Source organism: Hippoglossus hippoglossus, chromosome 12, assembly GCF_009819705.1.
Source record: "Hippoglossus hippoglossus isolate fHipHip1 chromosome 12, fHipHip1.pri, whole genome shotgun sequence".
Lineage (NCBI taxonomy): Eukaryota > Metazoa > Chordata > Actinopteri > Pleuronectiformes > Pleuronectidae > Hippoglossus > Hippoglossus hippoglossus.
Window position 1 is genome coordinate 8,568,794 of NC_047162.1, and position 24,590 is coordinate 8,593,383.

Below are 24,590 nucleotides of genomic sequence, written 5' to 3' on the forward strand. Positions count from 1 at the left end.
TTATTGCCATTATTTTTCAAGGAAAAAATGCCAAACATTCACAAGTTCTGATTTTCCATTGTGAGTATTTGCAAATTCACTTTGTTGTTTTGTGATATCAAACTGATTATTTCAGAATTTCTTTAACATTTCCCATGTTCATTATCCAAACCTTTAAAGCTAGGGTTGGTAAAAATGTAAAGTAAGAGCAGGTTATATGCAACGGACACATCTCATCCTCTTTTATTGGACTTCTTGTGAAAGCTGCGCTCAAAACAACTGCCTGCATTACAATCCTGCGAGGGCCAAAGACATCAGTTTTTTATTTATTGATAGCTATCTGTAGTTGAGGAGGATTTCAACAACTAAAAATAAAAGGAAATAACCAATCCTTCCTCTCAATGGAGAAATAAATTGCTGAGTAACTCCTAAGGTCTGTATGACTAAGCTAAATTCTGATAGAGAGATGCAGACACGACCCCGGTTATATCCATTTGTCTGGGCTCCGAACACGTACAAGGACAAACAGTGAAACAAGTGCTGTGAGTCACTCCAGCCTACCTGACATTATGTAGTGAATTCTCTCTCCCGCCCACACTAATATGTCAAGACAAAGTGTCTGCAGTTTTGCTCAATAAGAGGTCGCCCACTGTCTCAACCCACACAGGCTAAATGTACAAATGTGGAGGGACACCCTGAGGTTCATGACCTCACAAATGGCATTTGTTCCAGGGACACGCTCTGGTGCGTTTCTCCTCCTTAAGCGTATGTGTTGTGTACCACAGTAAAATAATAGATATTCACATGCAGTAACTCCAAATATCTTCATTCCAGTTCATACTATGGAGAAAAAACTTATTCATGTGGCACTTGGAAAAAGTGTATTCTGTGTGGAACGCTTCCTGAGCACTTCTTGTTCACGGGGAGTGAAGGTATTGGAGGAGTCAGCAATTTGGCTGTACGGTTACAAGGCCTGTACCGGAGAGCCGTTGCATTTGTCTCGAGATCGAGACTTACTGGGTTTTTGCACGTCCCCGGAGAAAAAGCACACTTTCACATTTGACATGTACTGTATTAATGAGGAGGCTAAATCCTGCTCTGACTCCCAGACAGGATTTGTCCTCAGGCTGAGGCCAACAATAAAAGTAAATCTGGAAATATCTGAAATGTTGTTGAAAAGGCAGTACATCTCGTAGGGAGTGATTATTTAATGCACAGTAAAAAGGCAAAAAGTTGTTTTATAAAGAGTGAAGGACTTGGGATGTGCTCAAAACAGACTCATACGAGGAGACGCATCTGAAGGCAGAAGTGTTTATAGCCTCTCAAAAAGCAGGAAGACGAGCCTGGCGTCATAGCGAGGGGTGAGATGCAATAATCATTCAAATGGGGACAACAAAGCACACGATTGGACAATCTCCACTCTGAGGCATTCGTGTTGTGATGCAGACATTTGCACAAAAGAAAACTGTCTGTAGTCATGTATACAAAGAGAGCTTGAGGGTAGGGATGTACAATTTTAATATTTTTTCCAACCAATATCCAACTCTCATTAACCGATTATTAGACTTTAACTGATTAAATCAAAATGTAATATAATGGTCTGACACATTTAAAAAAATACCAATGCAGCGTCTATTTAAACAAGGGCTTAATTTTAACATGTGCAAACAGCATTAAACAGTAGGAACACACACACTTCTGTCACAGTCAGGAGAAATCCAGTCACTTCGCCGCCCAGTGGAATGTCAAAACGTTCTGCTTTAGTTATGCACCTTCCCACGGCTGTGACGGGCATGCAGTCACTCTGATGTGCATTATCGTAAACTGTGTCCGTGTTCAGTAGCACAGTAGCACAACAATCAACCTTATTAACAGGCCAGGCCAGAAATTGAGGGAGGGGGTTTCAGACACTGAACGATTCGACCACCACTTTGCTTGAAGCAGATCCTCTCACTACTTAATGTAGGATTCACCCCTAAGGACTCAACATCTCTGTATCTGGTCAAAGAAATAACACAACTCTACAACTGTGTGGTCCCCTTCAGGCAATCTATGCCGGGTATTTTTCTGTAATGTGATATTCACATCCATAACTCCTACTTCCCCGGGATTAGAGTCCATGTTGTCAAACTTCAGAGCCAGCGACTGAAGAGGTTCTTCTTAAAAGACTTTAAGAAGATTAAGTTTGATTAATGAGGAGTCAACAATAAGATCAACCCAGCTGGACACAGCCAGATAACAAGGGGCGTCATGAACCCAGCTCCAGATATTATTATGTAGTTGAAGGCGCATATGACGCCATGACTTTGCGAGGAGAACGCACGCCGCGAACGATAAAAGGAATGACTTTCACTGGGTGCTAATCACTTCCCTCCTTTTGTGACAAAGAGCTGGTGAAGCGAGTCGCTGGTGACTGACTCACTTCCGCAGGGTAGTCGCTCATACAGCCAAGCTGGTATGTTACATGACTGTCAGCTCTGAATCCTCTGACGGCCCGAAGTCTGCGTGTCTGTTCCCGCCTCCAATGCACACAGAATTACAACACGTACGAAAAATAAACCTGAGAGAGAGCGAACACAATCAAGCCTCTTGCTTCCACGGGCCGCTCACTGTTAAGTAGGCCCTGGGCTTTTTGGGAAGCAATGCCTCAGACTTCTGTAAATAATGCAAGTTTGGCTGCTCTTTACGCACTTGAAACAAACATGAACTTGTTCCCACCCTGTGGCGAACGGGAAATCAAACGAGGCCTGGTACATCCGGGCAGAGGGGAGAAAAAAGAATGTGACGTGTTGAAGGGCTGAAGGCTGAGCGAAGGAGGAGGCAGAATAAGAGGAAGGTAGAAAGTTCATTCACTGAGTGAGGGCATTAGGCTTGAGGCATGGAGAGTGTGCTGGCAGTATGTTTGGTAGAGGTTCAGTGATCCATCAAAGGGAAGCCTGTCTTTCCACTCTGCCTGCCGGAGAACCTTCCCTCTCTGCTTCGCCTCGCAGTAACTCCCCCCACTCCCTCTTTGTCTCCCCCTCTCTCTCTCTCTCTCCATCTTTTACAGAATGTGTCCTGGGGTAAGCAGTACTCTTATGCCCTCTTCAAAGCCATGAGCCACATGCTGTGCATCGGGTACGGCGCCCGGGCGCCCGTTAGCATGTCTGACCTGTGGATCACCATGCTGAGTATGATAGTAGGCGCCACGTGCTACGCCATGTTTGTGGGTCATGCTACCGCTCTAATCCAATCACTGGACTCCTCGCGCAGGCAATACCAGGAGAAGGTAAGATCCGTGCAGTGACACACATTCCAACGTTTAATACCTGAGCTAGAAAAAAGGAGGAGCTTAGGTTTAAATGAGATGCATGATTATGGATGTTGATAAGAAAGAAGAAATCCTTTCAAATGGAAACTCCATATTGTATGTTTTGTTGTTTGCAGGTAAGTTATTACCACTGGGATGGTCTTATGTTATTCTGAGGGTTTCGTTCTTTTCAACTACATAAAATCCTGCTCATTGGAGCTGGACTTAAATAAATTAGGTCTTCTCTCAGTGGCCCTGTGGACCAATGGGTCGAGCGCTCACGGATCACGATATCCGGGGCGATGACCGGGAAAGAGGATTTTGTCCCCCCAAGCAGATCACACAGGGCCAATGGGGTGAGGAGGTCTGTGACATGACGAGCCACCTCACTGCCCGTGTACTGCCAGTGAACACAGTTCATTCTTCCATTTCATTTCAGTCCCTATTGCATCTTTTTTTTATTTATTTTTTTTTGCATAGAGAGTGATTATCCAGCATTTCAGCCTAGCCACCATCTGTGATCCCGCTGAGGGGCCTGGGCAATTCCCCAGAACACACGGCCATGACTGATGCTCAGTGTGCTCGCACGCGAGAACCCGAGTTTAACCCCCCCAAACTTTCCCTGTGCTTGTGCTGCAGAATTCAATGTACATACGCATTGTAGTGCGGGGGATTATAGCCCTCGCATGGTATGTCTTGATCCGCTTAAAATGAAGAGCTGATCTTTGACTTATGCAATAGCAAAGATGATGTAGGTTTTGCAGATTGATCCATCCATGTAAACAGTTTTTACTATGACTGATGTGCCAAAGGAACCAGTGCTTCTGATCATTTCAGGACACAGAGTCAAGTAAAAGAGCAATCAACAGAAATCAGAAGGAATAATAAGTTGTGGTTGTGGAGTCATGTTAAATTTGCATTTACAAAATTAAACTACATCAATGCCAATACATGGTTAATTGTTTAAAAGACTTTTTAAACATATTCCTGCTCTTACATTTAGAGGACTTGCCGATTTTCTCCCTATTCAAAAGTAAACCAATTCAGAACTGCAACGAGTTCAGTTTCACCTTTTACAAAGTCAAAACATTTGCTGCCTTTGTCCATGGAAGATTAATTTAGCCAGTTTTAATATTCTCTGAAATTGCACTGACAAAAATAATCAACAAATTATTCTATTATAAAAATAATCCTTAGGTGCAGTGCTTCAATGAATTTATTCAGGCTCTGGATGGTTGGGCACAAAAACTAAAATTCGGATTGGATCTGACAACAATTCTCATCATAAATTAATCTGTAGATTATTTTCTCAGTAATTGTTTTGTCTTTTTAATGACAGAGAATGCTGAAAAAATACCATTAAATTTGTATCAACAGTTTAAAACAACAGCAGAAATTCATCACATTTGTATAGAAGCAACCAGTGAATAATAAGCATGTTTAGCTTTTAGCTCATATTTGTTTGACTGATCATTTCAGCTCTACAAAAACTGAATTGATAATAAAGAAAATAGTTGCAGCTCTATTATCTCTATGCCCACACACACACAAACGCAGGCTAGACTAAGTACGCAAAGTTCTTGTAAAAGCATTTATCTGTTTTCAATGTTCTCTACAGTAAAACCATGGCCTGAACTTGCCTCCCTCTCCTATTGTCAGATCAATCTGGAGAAACCATGCTTATGTTTTACACGGCACTTAAAACTCTACAAAGCCACCCACAATTTAGCCAACGAGACTAATCTGGTCTACTGAAGACGTTAACGTCAGTGAGCTCATGCCTGGAACGCTGATTACTCAATTTCATTGCTCCGTGACAGACTCAATTTCAGCCTCACAGCGATCCCCAGCAGGTCTACTCTGTAAATCAGCTGCTGATTTAGACTGAACTGAGAGCAGATCAGAAAAAGCCTATGCAAACATGTCGAGTACATATATATGTATTAAATTCACATTAAAGGGATTTCTTCATAAGCAGGTTTTTATCGGGATTTGAACATTTTATTATTGATTTGAAACGGGTGTCACAGAAAATTCCACGGAAAATGAATGAGAGCAGGTCGCCCACAGCGAACTATTTAGCCGTTCGAAGTCACCCTTTGAATTAGTGACATGTCTTTTGCTCAGTATGTGATTTGCATCTGCTTCACAGCAAATCTTCTTAATCTACATCCCACTTTATCCGTTCGACATCTCCCCAGGCATTGAACTGACAACTCTGAGGCTGCGAATGCCATGTTCCTGGTAACGGAGCCCCAGTGGGTAGCCAGATTCAGCTAGCGCTGATTTGCTGCATGGCTGTGCATATCGGTGGAGCAGGCTAAGGAGCAGCAGGGATGGGTTGAGGGTGCTCAGCCTCTGGTCATCACATCTATCACTGCCACGGCTGGGAACATGCATGGAGAGTGGGGGAGGGGGGGGGGACGTTAGAAGTGCGCTAAGGACAGAGATGTTTATTAGAAGGACACGAGATGATAAAGGAGCAGAGAGAGTGAATCTTGTCGATATGAGTCCTTAAAGTACTTTTTATTGGAGAAAACAGGTAACATGATGAAGGCCTTAAAATATGGAAGGAAATGCACAAAGAGAAAGATATCAAGAGGGAGGGGATTTAGAGAAGTGGTTGGTGTGTGTGGAAGGAAATTAGGGTGTAAAGCAAGACATGATCTGTGCCTGCTGTGATGGGCCCGGTGCTGAATCACTGGGATCCAGCATACAGCTGCATGTCATTCATGTCAACGTTATTTCAGACATGTTCAGGCCGAGCCTCGATTCATACACAGGCTTTAGAGTCTAATGTTAACCTGCTTGCTTGCTCTGGATGGATTGAATTCATGTTAAAGAAATGAAAGTGAAGAGTTTCAATCAGCCTCAAATATTTTAGACTTGAATAAATAACACGAGCAGCCATGCTTGAAGAAAATAGAAAAATGTTGGGGAAAATTCGCTTTGTTTCATAGAGTGACATGAATAGATTAACATCACTCCCATGTCGGTCTGCTAAGTATGGAGCTATGTCAGCAGCTGTTAGCCTTGCTTAAAATTAAGACTGGAAACAGTGGGTAAACCACTAGCCTGTTTCTCATTAATAAACATAATGTATTGGTATCAGACTGTTCATCCTATTTTAAAGTTAAATTCTATTAACATATCTGAAAACATTTTCATGTAGTTTTTTGTATGCATGCACCCACAGGAGATACTTTTATTAAACAAGTAAAAAAAAGTACTTCATTTTGTGGATATTCAATTAGTATTTAAATATGCGTGAATATTTAAGTAGGATTTACTTTAGGCAGTTTACATTAAGTGAAAACATATTTCCATGGGATGTTATTGTTGCAGATAACAAAGTGCCTCCAGGCTCCATTTCAGCGACACTGATGCCTGGCCGTGCTACAAGAGCACAGAAGTGGGTTAATATTGAGCCAAATGGTTAATCACAATGTGAGTGTATGACTGAGCAGGCCATGACTACTTCTAGAGAGGACTGTCAACAGCATTCATCTAAATAAGCCACACTAGCGGGTAAAACTGAATAATTAGCCAATACAATTATAAATTAAAAAGTGAGAAATGAAGTCATCATCATTATAAAAACTTGACATGAGGCCGGAGGCCACAAACCTGAAGTATCTGAAATGTCACATCATGCCACCCTCTCCTCCGCTGTAAAAATAACCTGAGCTACTGCACACGCTCCAACTTCAACTGTGTGAACTGGAAATAAATAAATTTCCCGCAAACAAAAGCCCTGGCCCCTTATCACCTTTCTGCAGCCGGGTGAGTAATCAATGCAGGAGCCATTGTTGCTCCAGTGTCTCTCTTCTCACCGACAAATTCCTCTTTGCGAACCGCGCTTCGCATCACGCCGGCCACGGAGCCCGCCGCCGTCCAGGGCCACAGACGTCACAGCCTGTGTGTGATTACCCGAGACAACGTGATAGACAGTGTTTATTTTCAGGTGTCGGGGCCTTGGACTGGGTGGGAAGATCATGTTCAGCGCCAAGTCTGCAGCAGACTCTGCGAGGAAACGGAGGCTGATCAAAATAGATGAGCCAAAGTATTTTCTCCCTCTTGCTCCTCTCCTGAGGGTCAATAATTGCCTTCAGGTTAGCGCGGGTCGAATTTTATCTCCCGCCGAGATACGGCTAATTACTACAAACCGGACACTTCTCACAACTTTGTTAGTGGCAGTACTGGCACCAATGGAAAAGTCCTGCATCCTGCCAATGGTAGACAATACAATATAAATGAAGATGCACCGGCCATCTGGCTTTCTCACAGTGAGGACACTAACTATTTCATCCTTTCATCAATGTTATTCTTCTGGCAAGTGTAGCAATAATACAATGAATGGTTTGTTTTATTCTGAACACCCACCATTTCTCTAAATCCTAAAAAGACCTGAAATCAATACATTTCTCTTCATGAAAATTAAAATGTAATAAAACAATATCGAATTATTGAAATTTAAGTTTCATCAATAGCAATATAACCAAGGTTCAGTATATACTTGTAACTACATTTTTATTGAGATTTTTATTTTTTGATAACAAAACTGCTATCTACTGAATTGTTTTTAATTTACTTTTTTGTCTATACTTAATATGGCCTGAGTTGGAAGTCAGATGACATTGATAATCATTAAACTGTAATGCTGATACATTATCAAGTTGTGGACATGACGGGTTCATCTATAACAACTGAAGCAGTTTCAAAGTGCATCACATACTTTTTAACACCAACCACAGGAAATAGAAACAAGACAATCTCAACAAAGGACGAGGGGTCGTTGAATTCATTTGGCATCACCTTGGATTCTTGGCAGATGCTAAAAATCAATACCACTCGTGTTCCTCGGAATTAAAGAAAGCGCAAAAAAATATTCAGGAGAAATTGTGTGAATAATTATCACTTCATCAGTCATGCAAGCCGCACCATCTGGTGCATGGCTGCTGCGGCTCCAGGATATCAGGTATACCTTGCTGGTTCACATTAGATCATAGCTCGGTCGCCTATTAGAACCGGGCTTCCTGCACGGGTGAGATAATCAGAACTGCTACCTTGGTCTGACATAGCCCAGGGCCTGTACTCTTTCCTTCTCTCTTTCACCACCTGCCTCCCTCGCTCTGCCTCTCCCTCCCCACACGCAGAACCAGGACATGGCTCCGTGACTCTGTGAGAGCACGGCTTGTCCTCAATACCGGGACGCAAATACACAAAATGTGAAGGCCGCAGCTTTTTGTGTTTATTCAGGCAAACTGCAGCTTGTTTCTATTAATTATTGACACTTTCATTACAATTTGGTGTTTTTACATTTTGAATCAACAGCTCCTCACTGAACAGTTATCATCTCCTTTTCTTTGTCTCCCCAGTACAAACAAGTGGAGCAATACATGTCCTTCCACAAGCTTCCAGCAGACATGCGACAGAAAATTCACGACTACTACGAACATCGCTACCAAGGCAAAATCTTTGACGAGGACAATATCCTGAGTGAACTCAATGACCCGCTCAAAGAGGTAAGACAATTTTTCTATTAAAGACCCTGAACAGGTTCCATTGTCTTGTTCAGAGGCTCCTTCCCTTCCGTTTGAAGGCTTGAGTTTTATTTTTGGAGCAAGTAAAAAATACACACGTCTTAAATCTAATAAAAAAAAAGGTTCTTGACAGGTAAGCTGTCACACTGTGGGTTTAGTTTTGGAACATGAATGACTTTATTCCCCGAAGATTTTGAGTGAATCGACGTTTTTGCGCCTTTTAAATGTGCAGAACGGGAAACTGAAATACCAACACCTGTCATCTCGTCTTACAAGGTCAAGGAGAAAAACAACAAAACAGATTCTCCTCAGTATCTTGGGTGAACCCAGAGCGAGCGTCAGTCAAGATACGAGAATATTCTTCCCAGAAGCAGTAACTGTTCCTCAGTCACAGAGCTCTTTTTATTTTACAATACGTACAGGTCTGCGCTGCAGCACCAATAAACAGCCACACAGACGCAACCTGAGCATACGATAACCTATATTATTCTGAAAGGGAGGTAGGATGGGAGGAGCATTAAAGTCAGTGACCAGGTTTTAAGTTCCTGGCTGACCTCCTCACAGCTGCACATTACATGGGTAATTATGTACAGGGATATGGGAGGGGAGAGGAATAAAAAGCAAAGCAGGCGTGGAGATCAAGACCATCTCTCCTGCAGCCCCATTAAGTCACCTTGCGGAGTCGAACGCTGAGGTGTGTGTGTGTGTGGGGGGGAGGAGATGCTGCACATTCCCAGACACTCGCAGGGAGGGGCGGGGATTTAAAAACGATTACTTACAACACAGAAAATCCTACAGGCTTAGTTCACCGTGCATTGCAAGCAAAGTTCAAATCTGCATGGAGACAGCATCGCTCCACGAAAAAAGCTTTGCCCATGGGACAGACGGGCAAAAACAAAGTCAGTTGCAGCAGAGCAAAGCAGGACACACGGACTAGACTCTGTCGTCATTTTTGCAGTATAACAGCTCTCAGGATGGGACAGTTATAAATTAATTGAATGGTTTATTTCTGCCAGATAAAGTTATTCAGTAAAGCAAAGGACCAAACAAGCGTCATGACACCCCGGGTTCCTGCATGAAATTATCCAAGAGAAACCAGATCCTGTAGTTTTGCTATTTACCCTCCAGCTTTCAGTCCACTGCTGGAAAATAAAACCTTGAGTTAATTTCTTCCTAACCTGGAGACAGTGGTGGAACAATCTAAAACCACATAAACAACAGTATATAACCATTATAAGTAAAAGTCATACTTTCATAATCCTATCGAGTATACTCTAGTGCAATCGGCAAAAAGTTATTAAAGTATCAAAAGTGAATTAATTTGTCCTGCAGAAAAGTGACTCCTACCTCAGATATATACAGTGTATAACATTATTAGATCAATAATATCGATGCATTGATACATGCATCATGTAGCATTTTACTGTTACACTACTGTTTCATAAATGCTCTAGTTGTTGTTATTGCCAGATCTTACATGATAATTATTCTGTTCTGCACTGACCCCACCTTTTAAAAAGCAGTATGAGTAACACCAACCTTCATGTGCCAGTGACACATTTCCTTTGCCAGCTCCCATTTGAATCTTGTTAGACTAAAAGCTATTGTACACTGTATGCACAGAAATGAATTGAGGCTGGCCAAAGTTCTGTAGATGCATCTTGATTTATCAGTGTGGCACAACTAACGCCAGGCTTAGCCTAGTTGGCTTTTGGAGTAAAGTGGCCACAAGTTCTGTTATAAAATCAAATGATTAAAGGAGAGGTGAAACTTGTTTTTCAACCTCTGCTGCAGTCTGTGTCCGAGAAATCTATTAAGGCAGCTTAAAGGCAGACCTATTCCAGGTGGACGGACGGAGACCTCGGGGAGAGGGGGAGTCGGGCTGATTGCAGCTGAGTGTGGTGCTGCGGCACAATTTTGGGGGCTGCTGAGTTGTAGGTCAATTTTGGATCAGAATCAGCTCCACTTAGCGGCACTCAGACTCGCTTTGGGACAGCGGAGGACCACGAAATCAGCCCAAGTATCTGCTGGCTGATTCTGGGTCGTCCTTTATCACAAGGTTTAGGCAGCTCAGGCAGGCAGTGATGACGATGTGATATTTAGATGACATGGATGGATCAACTGTAATGATTACAGCAAAGATATTAGCAGCCATTTTAATGTGCAGCAGTGGACGATATTAATCCATCCATCTATTATCTATACCGCTTATCATTAAAGGATCACCAAGGGGGTTGGAGCCAATCGCAGCTGACATTAAGTGACACGCAGGTCGGGCATGTCACCAGCCCCGTCCAGGATTTCAACCCTTCACACCCTGACATGAAAGCCGTTTACAGACATGCACTGAACTCCAGATATTCTCCTGAAATTATTCGGAGGGGACGCAAATGTCCGAGTCAGTTGCTCTGGACAGTCTCTGGGGTTTTTCCTATGACATTTCTAGTGAATGTCTGAGTGAGAACACAGAAGGATTATGTCCAGAGATTTATTGCAAATGTTTAGGTCGATTGATGATGTGTCATGCAACAGATGCAAAACTGAAAAAGAAAAAAAAATCTCAGGATGAAAAAACAAGGTGCCATGCACTGAAGAAGACAACAAAGAAAAGGCTATTTGGAAAGACAATGAGATTTGAGAGCTTTTAGGGATACGGCCTGACTCCGGTGGGTATTTGTTGTAAACAAAAACCTGTGATTTCCCCATTGGGATGTCCTGCCTCCTGCAGGCTCTACACAGAGGACACCTCTCAACTGAAAACTCCAGAGATTTTCCTGTTACTGTGAAACGGGTCTGACTCGGCAATCTCCTGCTGCGTTTAAAGCAGAAATTCCGTCTGAAAACAGTTATAGGGACGAATGACCATTCAAAACCTACAATCAATTCAGAGTCTCTGGTTTCCAGACTTAGTGAACATTTGCAAGCTCACAACAGAAAAAGGCAGCGGCCGAACCGGGATTCGAGCCAAGAAACCTCTTCTTGTGAAGTGGCGGTGCTCAATATTTCTTCTAAATAAAATTACCATAGTACCTACAATTCCTTTTCCAAGAATCATCGATTATGTTCGGCTTGCTATGAAAATCAACTGGCAGCCAGATCACACTTCTTGAAGCCAGTAATCCATCTCACTGAAAGTTTCTTGGTGGTAGGCAACCGTGGGAAGAAACTCTCCCTGGCATTGATTGACCGTCATGAGCTGCCAAGAATCATTTCATCGATGAGTAACAGAAACACGAGAACTGTGAAAGAAGAAAATGTGGTTGTTTCTTTCATTAAAAGGTTTGTTGTTCAGCAGCCAGTGCCCATTAATGTGCTTTAATGTGTCTCTCCAAACTGCACCTGCCTGCTATAGTTACACAATGACAAAGCAACTTTGACAATATAATACAATAAGAGACAGAAACGCACATTGTGATGGATGGCCGGTCTGGGGCATGTTTTATATTTTAAAGTAGTTTTTCAGACTCTGTTAAAGGGATAACGAAAAGAAAAAGACGCAATAAGTAAAATAATGTGAAGTATATGCAGTTTTTCAGACTTCAAATATCACAATGGCCAGACTGCTCTGCTGTTCTCTCTGCTCGTCCCCCCCCCCCCGCCTTTCCTTTCCTCTGTCTCCCTGATTCTTATTCTCCACCATATGACTGATCTTTAAATAGGCATAGCCAAAGATTGTTTCCCCAAGAGGACTCCTGGCTGGGCATGAAAACTGCTTACTATGTAATTCATTAGTTCTGGTCCGTGATTGAGGTCAGCGCCCCGTGGCATTAGCTGACACCGGCATCTGACTCTGAGCTAACATCTCTCTGCGTCGCCCCCCCGTCTAGCGAGCAGAATGTCTCAGAGATTGGTTATCTCACTGTTAATGTCCTGTTGTTACTGGAGGAGAGTTATCCCTCATGGGGGGTCAACAACACACCGCCGCAGATGCCAAGTGCCCCGGCTTTCCATCTGCACGGCAACAGAGATGTGTGGGTAAACAGACAACAAGCTCCTAATCTCCTGCTGGGTCCGAGGGGACAGGATGAGACCAGAGAGATGGCCGGCGGCCGGCACCAGAGGGCAACCTCATCAGGATCTGACTCGTGTGCCAAAAAGTCTTTTCTCAGGAGTGATGGGGGAAGTGCTTTAGCAGTATTAGGGATAAAGCAGCAATATGCATCCAATGTATTTATGTCTGCAGAGATGAAGGATTTGCGGCGGCGTTTTGTGTCCGACTCCCCAACTGATGCTCATTTATCATGTTTCAGGTGGACAGGAGGTTTATTTATGGCACAATCTCATCATTCTTCTTTTCCCTCTGTCTTTTCTACCAGGAAATTGTCAACTTCAATTGTCGTAAGCTTGTGGCCACCATGCCTCTGTTTGCAAACGCCGACCCCAACTTTGTGACGGGGATGCTGAGCAAGCTGAAGTTCGAGGTCTTTCAACCCAACGACTACATTATCCGGGAGGGCACGGTCGGGAAGAAGATGTATTTCATTCAGCACGGCGTCGCAAGCGTCATCACCAAGTTCAGTAAGGAGATGAAGCTGACGGATGGATCGTATTTCGGAGGTAAGAACAAAAACGAAAACGATCCAAAAACATTAATTAAAACCAAACATGTTCGTGCTGCCGTGCAAGAGCAAAAAAACTCAGTCTTGTGTTTGACGCTGTTTGAAGTTAAGTTATTATAGAAGTAGATTCTCATTAACCGGTGTTGGAAGTTAGTCAGCTTCCACAGTTACATAACCTCTCATCTGGTAGTTGGAGTGGGCCAAGGCATGGATCAGGCATCCCTCAGGACACAGAGGTCACTCCCCCTCTCACACACACACACACACACACACACACACACACACGACCTCTTCTCCTTCTCCATACATCCCAGCCTCGCATACTTGGCACTGACAAGAGCAGCTACTCTCTGCTGCGCTCTCGTTCTAACTTCGTCTCCTCCCCTCTCCCATTCCCTCTCCTAAACACTACAGACGTCATTCATTTTTTAAATGTCAAATGTAATTTCACTGCCCGTTGTTTACTCCAACAAAATCTCCAAGGCAGACATTGTCGTGTCCACGTGAAAGCAAAGTCTCCTATTTTAGGGGTTCTTGCATATTTTATCTCATAAGTTCATCCCCACTATGGAAGTAGGCTGAAGAGTCTAAGAATACTTTCACTTTGGAGTGTCTGCCGCATGCAGTTCATGTCTCACAGGCGAGCTGAGGAAGGCAGTGAATCAAACACGAGACGGGTTGTCTTTTTTTCTGTTTGGTCAAAGCACGAGATTATTGTCGTACACCGTTTCATGTCGACGCTCAGTCTTTGCTTAAATGTAGGACTGCCAGAGGAGGAGGGGGTGCATCTTCAATTCAGCACAGAGTGAACAAATGTCATATTCTTTTACGATTAATCAGTGGATACATTTTTCTTCATTAAATTATGCATGGTTTTGTCCATAAAATGTCTGAATATAGTGAAATATGACATTTTACTTATCTCTGATTCCACAATAAAAACCAGAAAATCTAATATCTGCCACTTTTGCTTAAAGATCTGATTTAATAAACAGTTGCTAACTGATTGACTTATTGAAACATAATTTTGTCACTTTGACTGCAGTATAATGGAAGCTGGTTTAGCTGCTTCCTGCAGGAGATGAAGGGTCTCAATGACCTGCTTCACTGAAAACTAACCTCTGGGGACCAAATATAGAAATCAAGGATATGTGTTGAAGTTTGTGCTTTGCAGGGATTTTTGGATTATCTTTTTTGAGCTTTGTCTGGAACAATTTATATTAAAATATTATACCACAAGTTTAGTATTAACACAATTTATACTTGTGCGGTTGCAATTGTGGGGATTGTTCTCATTCAATGCAGAGACTCTGAAACAACAGCTTGGTCCAAATACAAGTATTTAGCAGAATACTTTAAAAGAGTTAATTTTAAAAACCTTATACAGATGTATCCAGATGTATAGTTGTATGTCTATTATATTATATGTCTAGTTAGAGCGCATTGAATGCATGGATGTGGCTGTAACAGACGAGTAGAACCTGGCTGCTGTATTGCAGATTATAGAAAACATGAAAATATTAAATTAAAATTGCAGGAATAGTTAGATATTAAAGAAAGTATAATAATAATTAATTAATATAAGTAATAATTCCAGAAATGTCTGTATGTCTGTCTGTAGGTGTCTCTTATATCTAAAGAGGGCCAAAGGAAGTGCTGCTTACATTTTGGTGCGATTTGGATATGCCATATGTTAATAAACTTTGAATTAGCAAGCAACCAGCGCTCTTTAGCAGCAGCGGCTTGGACTCATAAACTGCAATTACTAGAGTTGATTGTCTAAGATCGTGTCAGCATCCAAAACCAGCTCAAAGGGAAACATACTGAGAAACATGGAGAACTAGATATACTGTAATTATTATCTTCTTTAGGATAAGGGAGTGTTTGTTTTGTTGTGTCGTGTCTCTGACCGGCCACCTGCCCGTATCTTTTGCCCACCTGGTGTTTTTACCCGTTTACATCCATTAGTAGAGTTCCGAACACACACTCTCAGATGATTCCCACTCCCCTCATGACCAGACTGAGAAATCAGCGAAGGGGACTGACACAGAAACAGAGGACCGGGAGAGCGAGCGACGAAACCGAGCCCAAAAACAGGAAACTATTAGCATAGTAATGAGCTGGACACGTATGAGGACAGTGGGTCACCAAGCACCTCCAACCATGGCCACTGCCTCACCTGCATACTAAAAAGGTATCACGCTATAATCACTCCTGGGCCTGCGTGAATGGGATTACATATTGGTTCCACTGCTCTGTACTGAGGCCAAGGGACTAATAGAGTTTAACGCTAGAACAATAACAGACAGTGGATAAAAATCCCTGCTGGGCTTCAGTGTCTTCCTCACATGGGACTTCATCCTCCGTTTCCCGGTCGTGAAGAGGAGACTGGGTATAGGGAGCTGGTTGCCATGGCTGTATACGTGACACATGAAGTGATTGAAAATTATCCACAATGCCCCTGGGCTCACGGGTAATGCTTTGTGACACGGCAACAGACACGTGTCGGGACGCATCAAGTGAAGTGTTAGCAGGGCCTCACCTTACCCACACATACACACCTGGAGATACACACAGAGGTCTTCCAGGTGACAGTGCTAATGTTCCCCTCAGTTTGAGTTTGGAATAAAGCTTCACTAGTCTAAGTACAGAGGATCCAAAGAGGTTATTTTTCCAAAGTGACAGTCACTTTAGTATGAAACTGCCTCTTTGTGTTACAATTCCTCCACTGCAGTTTAGCGAGAAAAACCCTGTCAGGCCCAGTGGCAGCATTACGTGTGATGTATGGATACAGATACATGGAAACAGTGTCAGTGTGGTCTGACAAAATGAATTAGCACCGTTTGAAGCTGCTATTCCAACAGAGGACAGCAAGAAAAAAAGGAGAGAAAAATAGTTTTGTGTCCCCGGTTGCTTCTGCCATTATTTTTACTGTGGTTATGGAGCGGTGTGGCCGCCTGACAACACAGTCAAAGCAGAGCCAGCAAATCATTTATTTGTGGTTTACGATAATATAATCTGTCACCGAGTCTCTGACACGCATGGTTATTGCTTGTTTTCCCCGATTACAGACACAAAAATGAGCCCAGACATCGTGACGGACCAGAACCATAATGTCGTTAGGAGTTTTTGTCTGAAACCGGCCTGTCAGGAGACATCAGGACCCAACAAGCCAAGCCGGGTTTAGTTTGGGTATCCACACTCTCACACAAACTTTTTGCCAAATAAGAAACTAGATTTACCAGATCATTAGCTTGGCTAACTGTCTCCTGGTTTTGGCATAATAAAATACTGACTTTCCACTTGTTCTTTACTGGATATACTTTCTTTAATGTCTAATTATTCACATTTAGTTTGAGTATTCCTGCGATTTCTGTTTGAATTTCCATGTTTTGCATATTCAGCAACATCCTTGCAGCCGCAGCATCGGTTCTACTCGTCTGTTTGTTGTATCCAGAGAGAACAGCAAATTCAACACAGCAGCTTACCTCAGCACTACGTTCAAACTAATAATTGGATTGTACTGGGTACATCTGGACACATCTGTATTGGGGGAAGAAGTTCACTTTTAACTATAACAAAACTGTCAGGAGATGAGCTTTGTTGGTTTCAGGTCGTCCTCTCCAGGCGTTACACACTGGCCCTTTACTGCCAAGCACTGCATGTACCTTTTTAATGTAGAAACACAGAATGTCATATGAGCTTGCTGGGAGTAAAGAGGGATTTTTATCAACATAGACCAACCAATCAGTAACTGTCTTCCTGTCTCGAGAAGTTACATTTAACAAGACACATGTTTTTTTCTCTGCGTGTCGTCTTTTGTTAGCGGAGGTACCACCTGAAGGGAGGTGCTTCCATTCCAACGGCACCACACTTTCTTCACACACACAGCGTCGGAGTGTTGCTCTCACATCTCACACAATCTCTGCTCTATTTTCGTGACAGCTCGTGGCGGAGTCAACACGGATCACACCACGAGTTAGCATCTATCAATTTAATGAAGGTGGAAGTTCAAGTATAGGCTGGTGCAAATGTGGGTGGAGGTTGAGCCGTGTTGGTGGCTGAACAGAAACAAAGGGAAAGTAGATACATAAAATATGAATACACAGATATAAGCAGTGGAAGTCAGGTGCTGCACATCGTCTAACACACACATGCTAATCATGGATTTGCTGCCTGATAATCATCATGCTCATGCAAGGAAATTTAGCTCATTTTATACATCCTTGTTTCCCAGTAAGCTATTATTGTATTCACATGAACACAATGATGCAATAATATTATCAGGCCGAGAAGCAAGGATTTAATCTGTTGTCATTGACTACACAAGTTAAACATTTTAGGTTTCATCACTGATCAGTCAGCTACCGTCTAATTGCTGTTTAATAAGATTTTATTACCCAAATGAGAATTTACTCAAGTATTGAACAATTTGACAAATGTTAGTATTTTCATTTTATTCAACTGTTTGATATTATAATGTCTTATAAAACACAATATTTTTTTAAACAGTGATTCCTAACCTTTTTTAACTGGCCTAGTCGTCTCAGATGTCCGAGTTAAACGTAATGGACTGTATTTATAGAGCTTCTCTTCTCTTAATGACGACTCAAAGTGCTTTACCGGTTAATTTACATTCACACATTTCACACACAATTTCACACAGCGCTTCTATATCTAGCTCTTTGTCTGTCAGTCATGCATCTCATTCACATGCTGCCCAAACAGCCGTCAGGAGCTATTCGGGGTTCACTTCGGATCGAACCACCCTACCGCCTGGGCCAAATCATTTATATATTCATTTTTTAGCTCATTTTGGTTTCACGTTTACAAACTGTCTCAGGGGAAAAGAGGTTAAAATATGCAGTATTTATCAAAATAACACAGAGTAGAGAGAAAAAATCCCAACTAAAACTTGTTTTATCACAAACATTAACCACAGTTATACTATATTTCAAATTTTTTCCTTTTCAGGTTTTTAACCATTGATTCTCTTTTCATCAACATCTAGAGTATGTGTCTTTATTACAGATGACAGGTGTCTCATATACAATTTGTCATTTGTAATCTCAGTCTTTTCAGTGCAGTACACACCCTTTTAAAACGTATACACACAAACATGAAAAGACTTACATGCTATGTTATTTCCTAAAGTGTGTGGGGGGGGGGGGGTATGGTTATTTTTTATGCATTGTTCTATTGATCAACACAAAGCAGAAAGTTTACTTCATATTTGGTCATGTGACTGGACATGAATACGGGAATATATGTCGATGTACCTGTTCCGTTGTTTGTTACATCAATGTGAACTAATGTGATGCCTGACAGGTTCCTTTTTTTCTTTTTTTGTGAACTGACTGCTGTATCATATTAAGGGACCATTATCTCTCTGCAGGATGATGAGTTATCTTCGTATAATGCAAGTGACAGCACTGCTGATGGGCTTCTCCTTTTATTTACATTAGCATCTGCTTCTCTACCTTTCCCCACTCTCGGGTCATCACATGCTAATCTGTACCGTAATTACTGGCTTGATTTCCTTTAAGCTCCTCTGCACACCCTCCACTACACTTACTGTTTCTCCATGTGTCTAATTTCCCTCTCTATCCTCTCTTCCTTTGTGCTCGCGCCGCACAGAGATCTGCCTGCTCACCAAGGGCAGACGGACGGCAAGCGTGAGGGCGGACACCTACTGTCGACTCTTCTCTCTCTCCGTCGACCACTTCAACGAGGTGCTAGAGGAGTACCCCATGATGCGACGTGCTTTCGAAACCGTCGCCATCGACCGACTGGACCGCATCGGTAAGCCCCGCCTTGATCTAACTGTCCTGTCTGATTGGTCGAGTCTCTTGCCTGTCATCGTGCCTTGTTGTCTTGTCTTTCTCAGTATTCGTTTGCCTTCTGTGTTCATAAAAGCATTGTGTCTGCCATCTTGTGCTGCATGACCTGTATGCCGTTTTTTTTTTTTTTTTTCCCGACTTCCGTCAATTCTTTTGGTCTAAAATAACATGAAAGAAAAAAAATGTATGTAACCAGTATTAATCCTTCTAAAGAACCAAAGTAGCGTTTTGTGGTTGGATTAACTGGAAGGCAGTGCATGCCGCTGTCCGGGAGGGAGTCAGGTCGCCCCCTCGTTGACTTGGTGTCGACCCCCTCCCCCCCGCCAGATGCCAGCGAGTGGATGGAAGCTAACCTCACATGCATGTGTGTCTAGTCCTCTTTCCACTCATCTGCACTCCTGGGTATGAGCAGCACCCCGCCCCATATTAGAGACGTCAAAATCAACCAGACACAAAGCCCATGAAAAAAAAACGGGTGACGTCAGGGAGTTATTCCCAAATGCACCGGGTCCAGCCCAGTCCAGGCAGGACCCTGTAGTTTCATTCAGCTTTACCCACGTCATCAATACTACTTCCTTCTCTTCACTGTCTACATTTATAGAAGAACTTGGCCGTGACAGATTAAGTGGTAAGACGCACAATAGATGTGTTACAGTTTAAAAAGGGGCACATGTATGTATCACAAACAGGGCAATAATTGGTTGCACGTTCTCTACTAAGACTTTGATTGGAACTGAAACTGATAAATACAACACATAGAAGATTATGAGATAACGAGTGTTGTAGCAGAACATACGTCTTTGTCTTTGCTCATATTTAGCCTCATTAGAAATATGTATATTTTTGAAATTGTATTGCTCTCCTTTTAAAAACCTTCTTATTGATAAATAACTCGACAAAATACTATTCTATATGTTTCATGTATCGAGTGTATCAACTTTTTTAGAATGATTTATATTCGTAAAAAATAACTATTGGCTCTTGAGGCTGCAGGTGGTGAAAACGTCTCATTTTGGCAACTCCGCTGTTGTACAGAAAGCTGCTTCCTCATTTAAACCTATAATAAATCTCACTGTTAATTGTTAATAAATACAATTTATTACATAAGCGAAATTAGAGATGATATATAGTTGATATCATTGGCTTATACGTTATCACTGCCTTTGCCTCTGGCTTTACGTAATAAAGCTGCCTTCTTGTCAACGTTTATGCCCGTCGATAAAACTAAAGCACGTTTTGATTATCTAGTCGGTTATTGTCCCACAATTACATTCACCTCAAAATAATATCACCTGTATAGAAAATTAAAGTAAAATTTGCATAGTGCCAGTGTGCCAATGTTGTCTCATATCAGTGGTTAAGCTTGCAGTCTGTATCCACTTCTCTATCTGTTCCTGTTGTTTTTCTTTGTCATGGCTTTGTGTTTGTGTCTTCTTTTTGCCTGATACGGGCACGTCGTCAGTATTGAGTTGCTTTTCGACCCAAGTGTTGACCCGACACTGAAACACTGTAGTCAGCGACAGGCAACAACAACAACAAGACCTCTCCAAGTCAATCAGAACCCAACAACAGATGTGTGTCACTGCTGAGACAACCTTTTCTCCCCAGAGATATGTTCGTATACAACTATGATTTTGGAGGGAACATCAAGTTGTCTGGATCAGGGCTGGACGATAAGGCCAAATAGTATGTCAAGATGAAAAATGACATATCAGTCGATATTGATAATCCTCACGATTAATTACATTAATTACATTAATTTTCATAAGGACAGACAATCACAAACACTTTGAAACATTTTACGAATCTGAAATAGATTTATTTTGTGTTTCACCTCTTCAATGTGATTGCACAATGCAATATATCTTTACACTTGTTGTATTGCTATTGATGAAATTACATTGCGATAATTACTGATATTTTTTTATTGTCCAGCCCTATTCTGGATTATATTTTAATTTAATTCCATAGTACCCATATCTGATTAACGGTTAACAGTCATTCAGTTTATTCCCCCCTGCAATATCTGCTCATGCTGTGAATATGGTAAGTGCTGGGCAGCTAAATCTGTTTGGTTCAGTCTAGGGAAAGATTGTGGTCACATTTCAATTTCACAACCCTAAAGCTGCCTTCACATGATAAGAAACCTGCTCTTCGTCACAGCTCGGTCGGGGGCGCAGACATTTGCGGAGGCGAAGGGCTGCACAGGTATACGTAATAATACGTAATAAAGAAGCACATGAGGAGGCGCATAAACAGTTTAGCTAACCATCCTTGAATTGAGCTGGTTCTTAACTATTTGCCTGTTCATAAACCTGCAAGCTGCAAAATACTCTTCCTACCGAGATTGTGGTCATCCTTTTATTGTTGTATTAAAGTTAAGAAAACTGAAACACAAAAAATAGTTTTCCTCCTAGTCTCCTCTGCCTGTTGCTTCAGACTATATTGCGTACAACTGTTATCTTATTGTTTGCGCTTCGAGGGGTCAGCTGCCACCGGGGTCGTTGCTTAAATTGTTTGAATTTCGATCGCAGCACTCGGTGGCGGTTTCCAGGCGGTGCGCCACATCAGGGGCGGTGCGTTCGCCTGGTCGGGTACCACCTCTCTCCCCGCAGGAGAACAATGGTAGAGTCCGCACAGAGCAGTTTTAATCCTGATCATGTGTGGGCGGCATAGTACAAGACAAAATCTTTTTCAATTTCTTCCATTCACCCACCAAATACTAAACAACACTTTATGAATGCCACACTGCATCTTGCATTAGAATGAAACAATAGGAAAATATCTGCATATGAACATATTTCACAGGGGACAAGGTTGCATTTTTTTGACTACTATAAAAAGAAAACACACATCCTCTGTGTTTGCCCTGTAGTGAAGTGTGTTAATTTGTTTCCACTGTGCCCTTCTCAAACACACTGTCTGCCCTTTGACCTCTACAGTCCTTAATCTACATTTGCCCTTTTTCTGAGAGCTGAGTTAACTTTTCACCGCAGCTGAACGTTAGAAAAACGAAAGCTGCCCACTCTGAGTGACACCTCTCAGAGTGACATACAGTAGATTGGATCCTTTCCGACTGACCATGAAGGGGGTTTTGTCTCATACGAGGGAAGATACTTTTGTCATGATCCGTGCTGGTTGTATCGTTTCTCTATATGAACTGCATTTGGTTACATGCTTGTCTTGCTCTAAAAAAAGGAAAGAAAAAGTAACCCTGCTTTGAAACCAATAACGTGTTGCACATTTGACATTATCTTTTATCTATCTAAAAATCATTTGACCAGGAGTCCGTCTTGAGACGAGCACATCTCGTTTTCAAGAGTGTCCTGGCCGACGAGTAGGCATCAGGTAAACACTTTATTCCAATTCCAACGTTCGAACAGGGACAAATTGACCTTTAGAGGTTTGCTAAATGGACCCGGTCTCAGAGTCATCCTCCAAGAGTTTGACCTCTTGCTAAAGGTTACATCAACTGTTATTAATTCTTGCATAAGTGACACGCAAACCGGAGTCACCCACACTAGTCCTGCAGATGTTTTGTTGGACACATTCAAAATGAGACAATCAAGGAAACAAAGAGACCTCATTCAGTGTCACATGTCATGTTTTATTTTGTGACCGATCCCTGCACAGAATAATCAGATGGATTATGAATACATACTCAGCTCTATTGGTGTGACATTTTTATGTAATCTTTGAATTCTTTGTTCAAAGTCGACTCACAGATGAACTCATATCTGCAGATTAGTAAAAACTTTACTAATGCAACGCCACCTACAGTTTTTGTTACATGCAGAAATCCCATTTCATTTTTTTAATTCATGTTTTCACCAATAGAAAAAAAAAAAAAGGATTTGTTTCTGATTGTCTGACTTGTTAAATATGACTAATGTCTTTTCTGTCAATCATTTCGGGAAAGGCAATAATGACACTATTGGCACTAATGAGTCAATTTAATATTTTGGCTTAAACTTGATGTCGACAGAGAGCTGCAGTAATGTCATGTTGTCCACGTGTGGAGCGTAAAAAGTTTATTTAATCCATTAAGAATCATTTTGTCACACACATTTACACCAGTTATACCCCTTTTCAGTAATGGTGCAGTTAATACAATCTGAAGAACTGAATCTCCTGTGAAGAGATTAATTCATTACAACAATTTAATTCATTACAGACTTATCAGAATACATTGTAAGTCAGAATTTAAAATGTGTAATTGTTTGGTGAAGCCGTAAATGTTTTTTTTTTACAAAATACTTATATTATTATTATTTATGTGATGTTATTTATGTGTTGTGTTTGATTGTTTATTTATTGGTTTGTTTGGTGCTTTTGTTGGCTTTCAAGCAGCCGCAGAGGATTTTATTTCAGATATGGGTTATTTACTCTATGCATTTGTTAATCAAATTGATTGATTGGTGAAAACTATATATTGAACAAATCCTATTGGTTCTATTATGCGAGAAAAGACAAGTTTTTAATACATTAATACAGTATTTTTTTTTAATGGTGATCTGACCCATATCTGATCTATTTTTATTTCAATGTTACAAGTTTTATATATATAATAGAAACCTTTATGAACCCATGAGTGGTGTTTACATTTTGTTCATGTTTTTGTTTGTCTCTTTGTGTGTTTGTTTTCATTTTGTTTGTTGGTTTGTTTGTTGACTTCCTTTTTTTTTTAGTTTATAGATCAGATAAAATGCATTTTGTGGACATGTTCAGAAATTACCACTGGTAGACTGGAATATTTTGAACATATACATAAAGAGTATAAGCCAGGTTTTGTAAGGTTTAAAGTGTCTCTCTCAGTTGACTCCTAGTCCTGTAGATTTGCAGTGTACAAATAATTGTGGGTTAAGCTCAATATACAGTGGCCAGAGCAGGGCAGTATCTCATGTCACTGGAATTGTGTGTGTACATATGTCACAGGGGTCTCTGACATTCACTGTGATGCACTTTTAAGTACAACTAAAACTTTTCCTTTATGGAAGTGGCTCGTGGTTAGTTCATAACAGACTGTATAGACTGTATATAAAGATGGACAACATGAGAGTTCCCCAAAGGTGAAGCCAAATTATCTTGATCGCACCTTGGTGTCCGGTTACAGTATAGGTAAAACCTGGCCTCCTCCATGTTAGCGGATGGGACTGAACTAAAAAGTCTAAGTCAAATAAATTGTCATTTTAGTTATAGAAGTTCTCATCACACTGATGTATGTTCAAGTGTTAAGTTTGGTATTAATTAGTCATTTGATGCGATGGTGTATTGCCGCAACTGCAATTCTTCAGCTGCACACCCCGATCACAACTGCACAGGTTCCAAATTATATGAAAAGCCGTATAGTTTTGTTTGGGCGGAATAGGTTTATATCCTC

At 41.5% G+C, this 24,590-nt stretch overlaps 1 protein-coding gene across 1 annotated transcript in view; it reads left to right on the forward strand.

Annotated features, from left to right (window-relative positions):
• LOC117771659 (potassium/sodium hyperpolarization-activated cyclic nucleotide-gated channel 1) overlaps nt 1-24,590 on the forward strand; it is a 70,590-nt gene that overhangs the window by 38,818 nt on the left and 7,182 nt on the right. The window contains exons 4-7 of the mRNA XM_034602287.1: nt 3,029-3,247; nt 8,647-8,793; nt 13,128-13,368; nt 19,008-19,172. Coding sequence (XP_034458178.1) covers nt 3,029-3,247; nt 8,647-8,793; nt 13,128-13,368; nt 19,008-19,172 — 772 coding nt within the window. The remainder of the gene's footprint in view (nt 1-3,028; nt 3,248-8,646; nt 8,794-13,127; nt 13,369-19,007; nt 19,173-24,590) is intronic.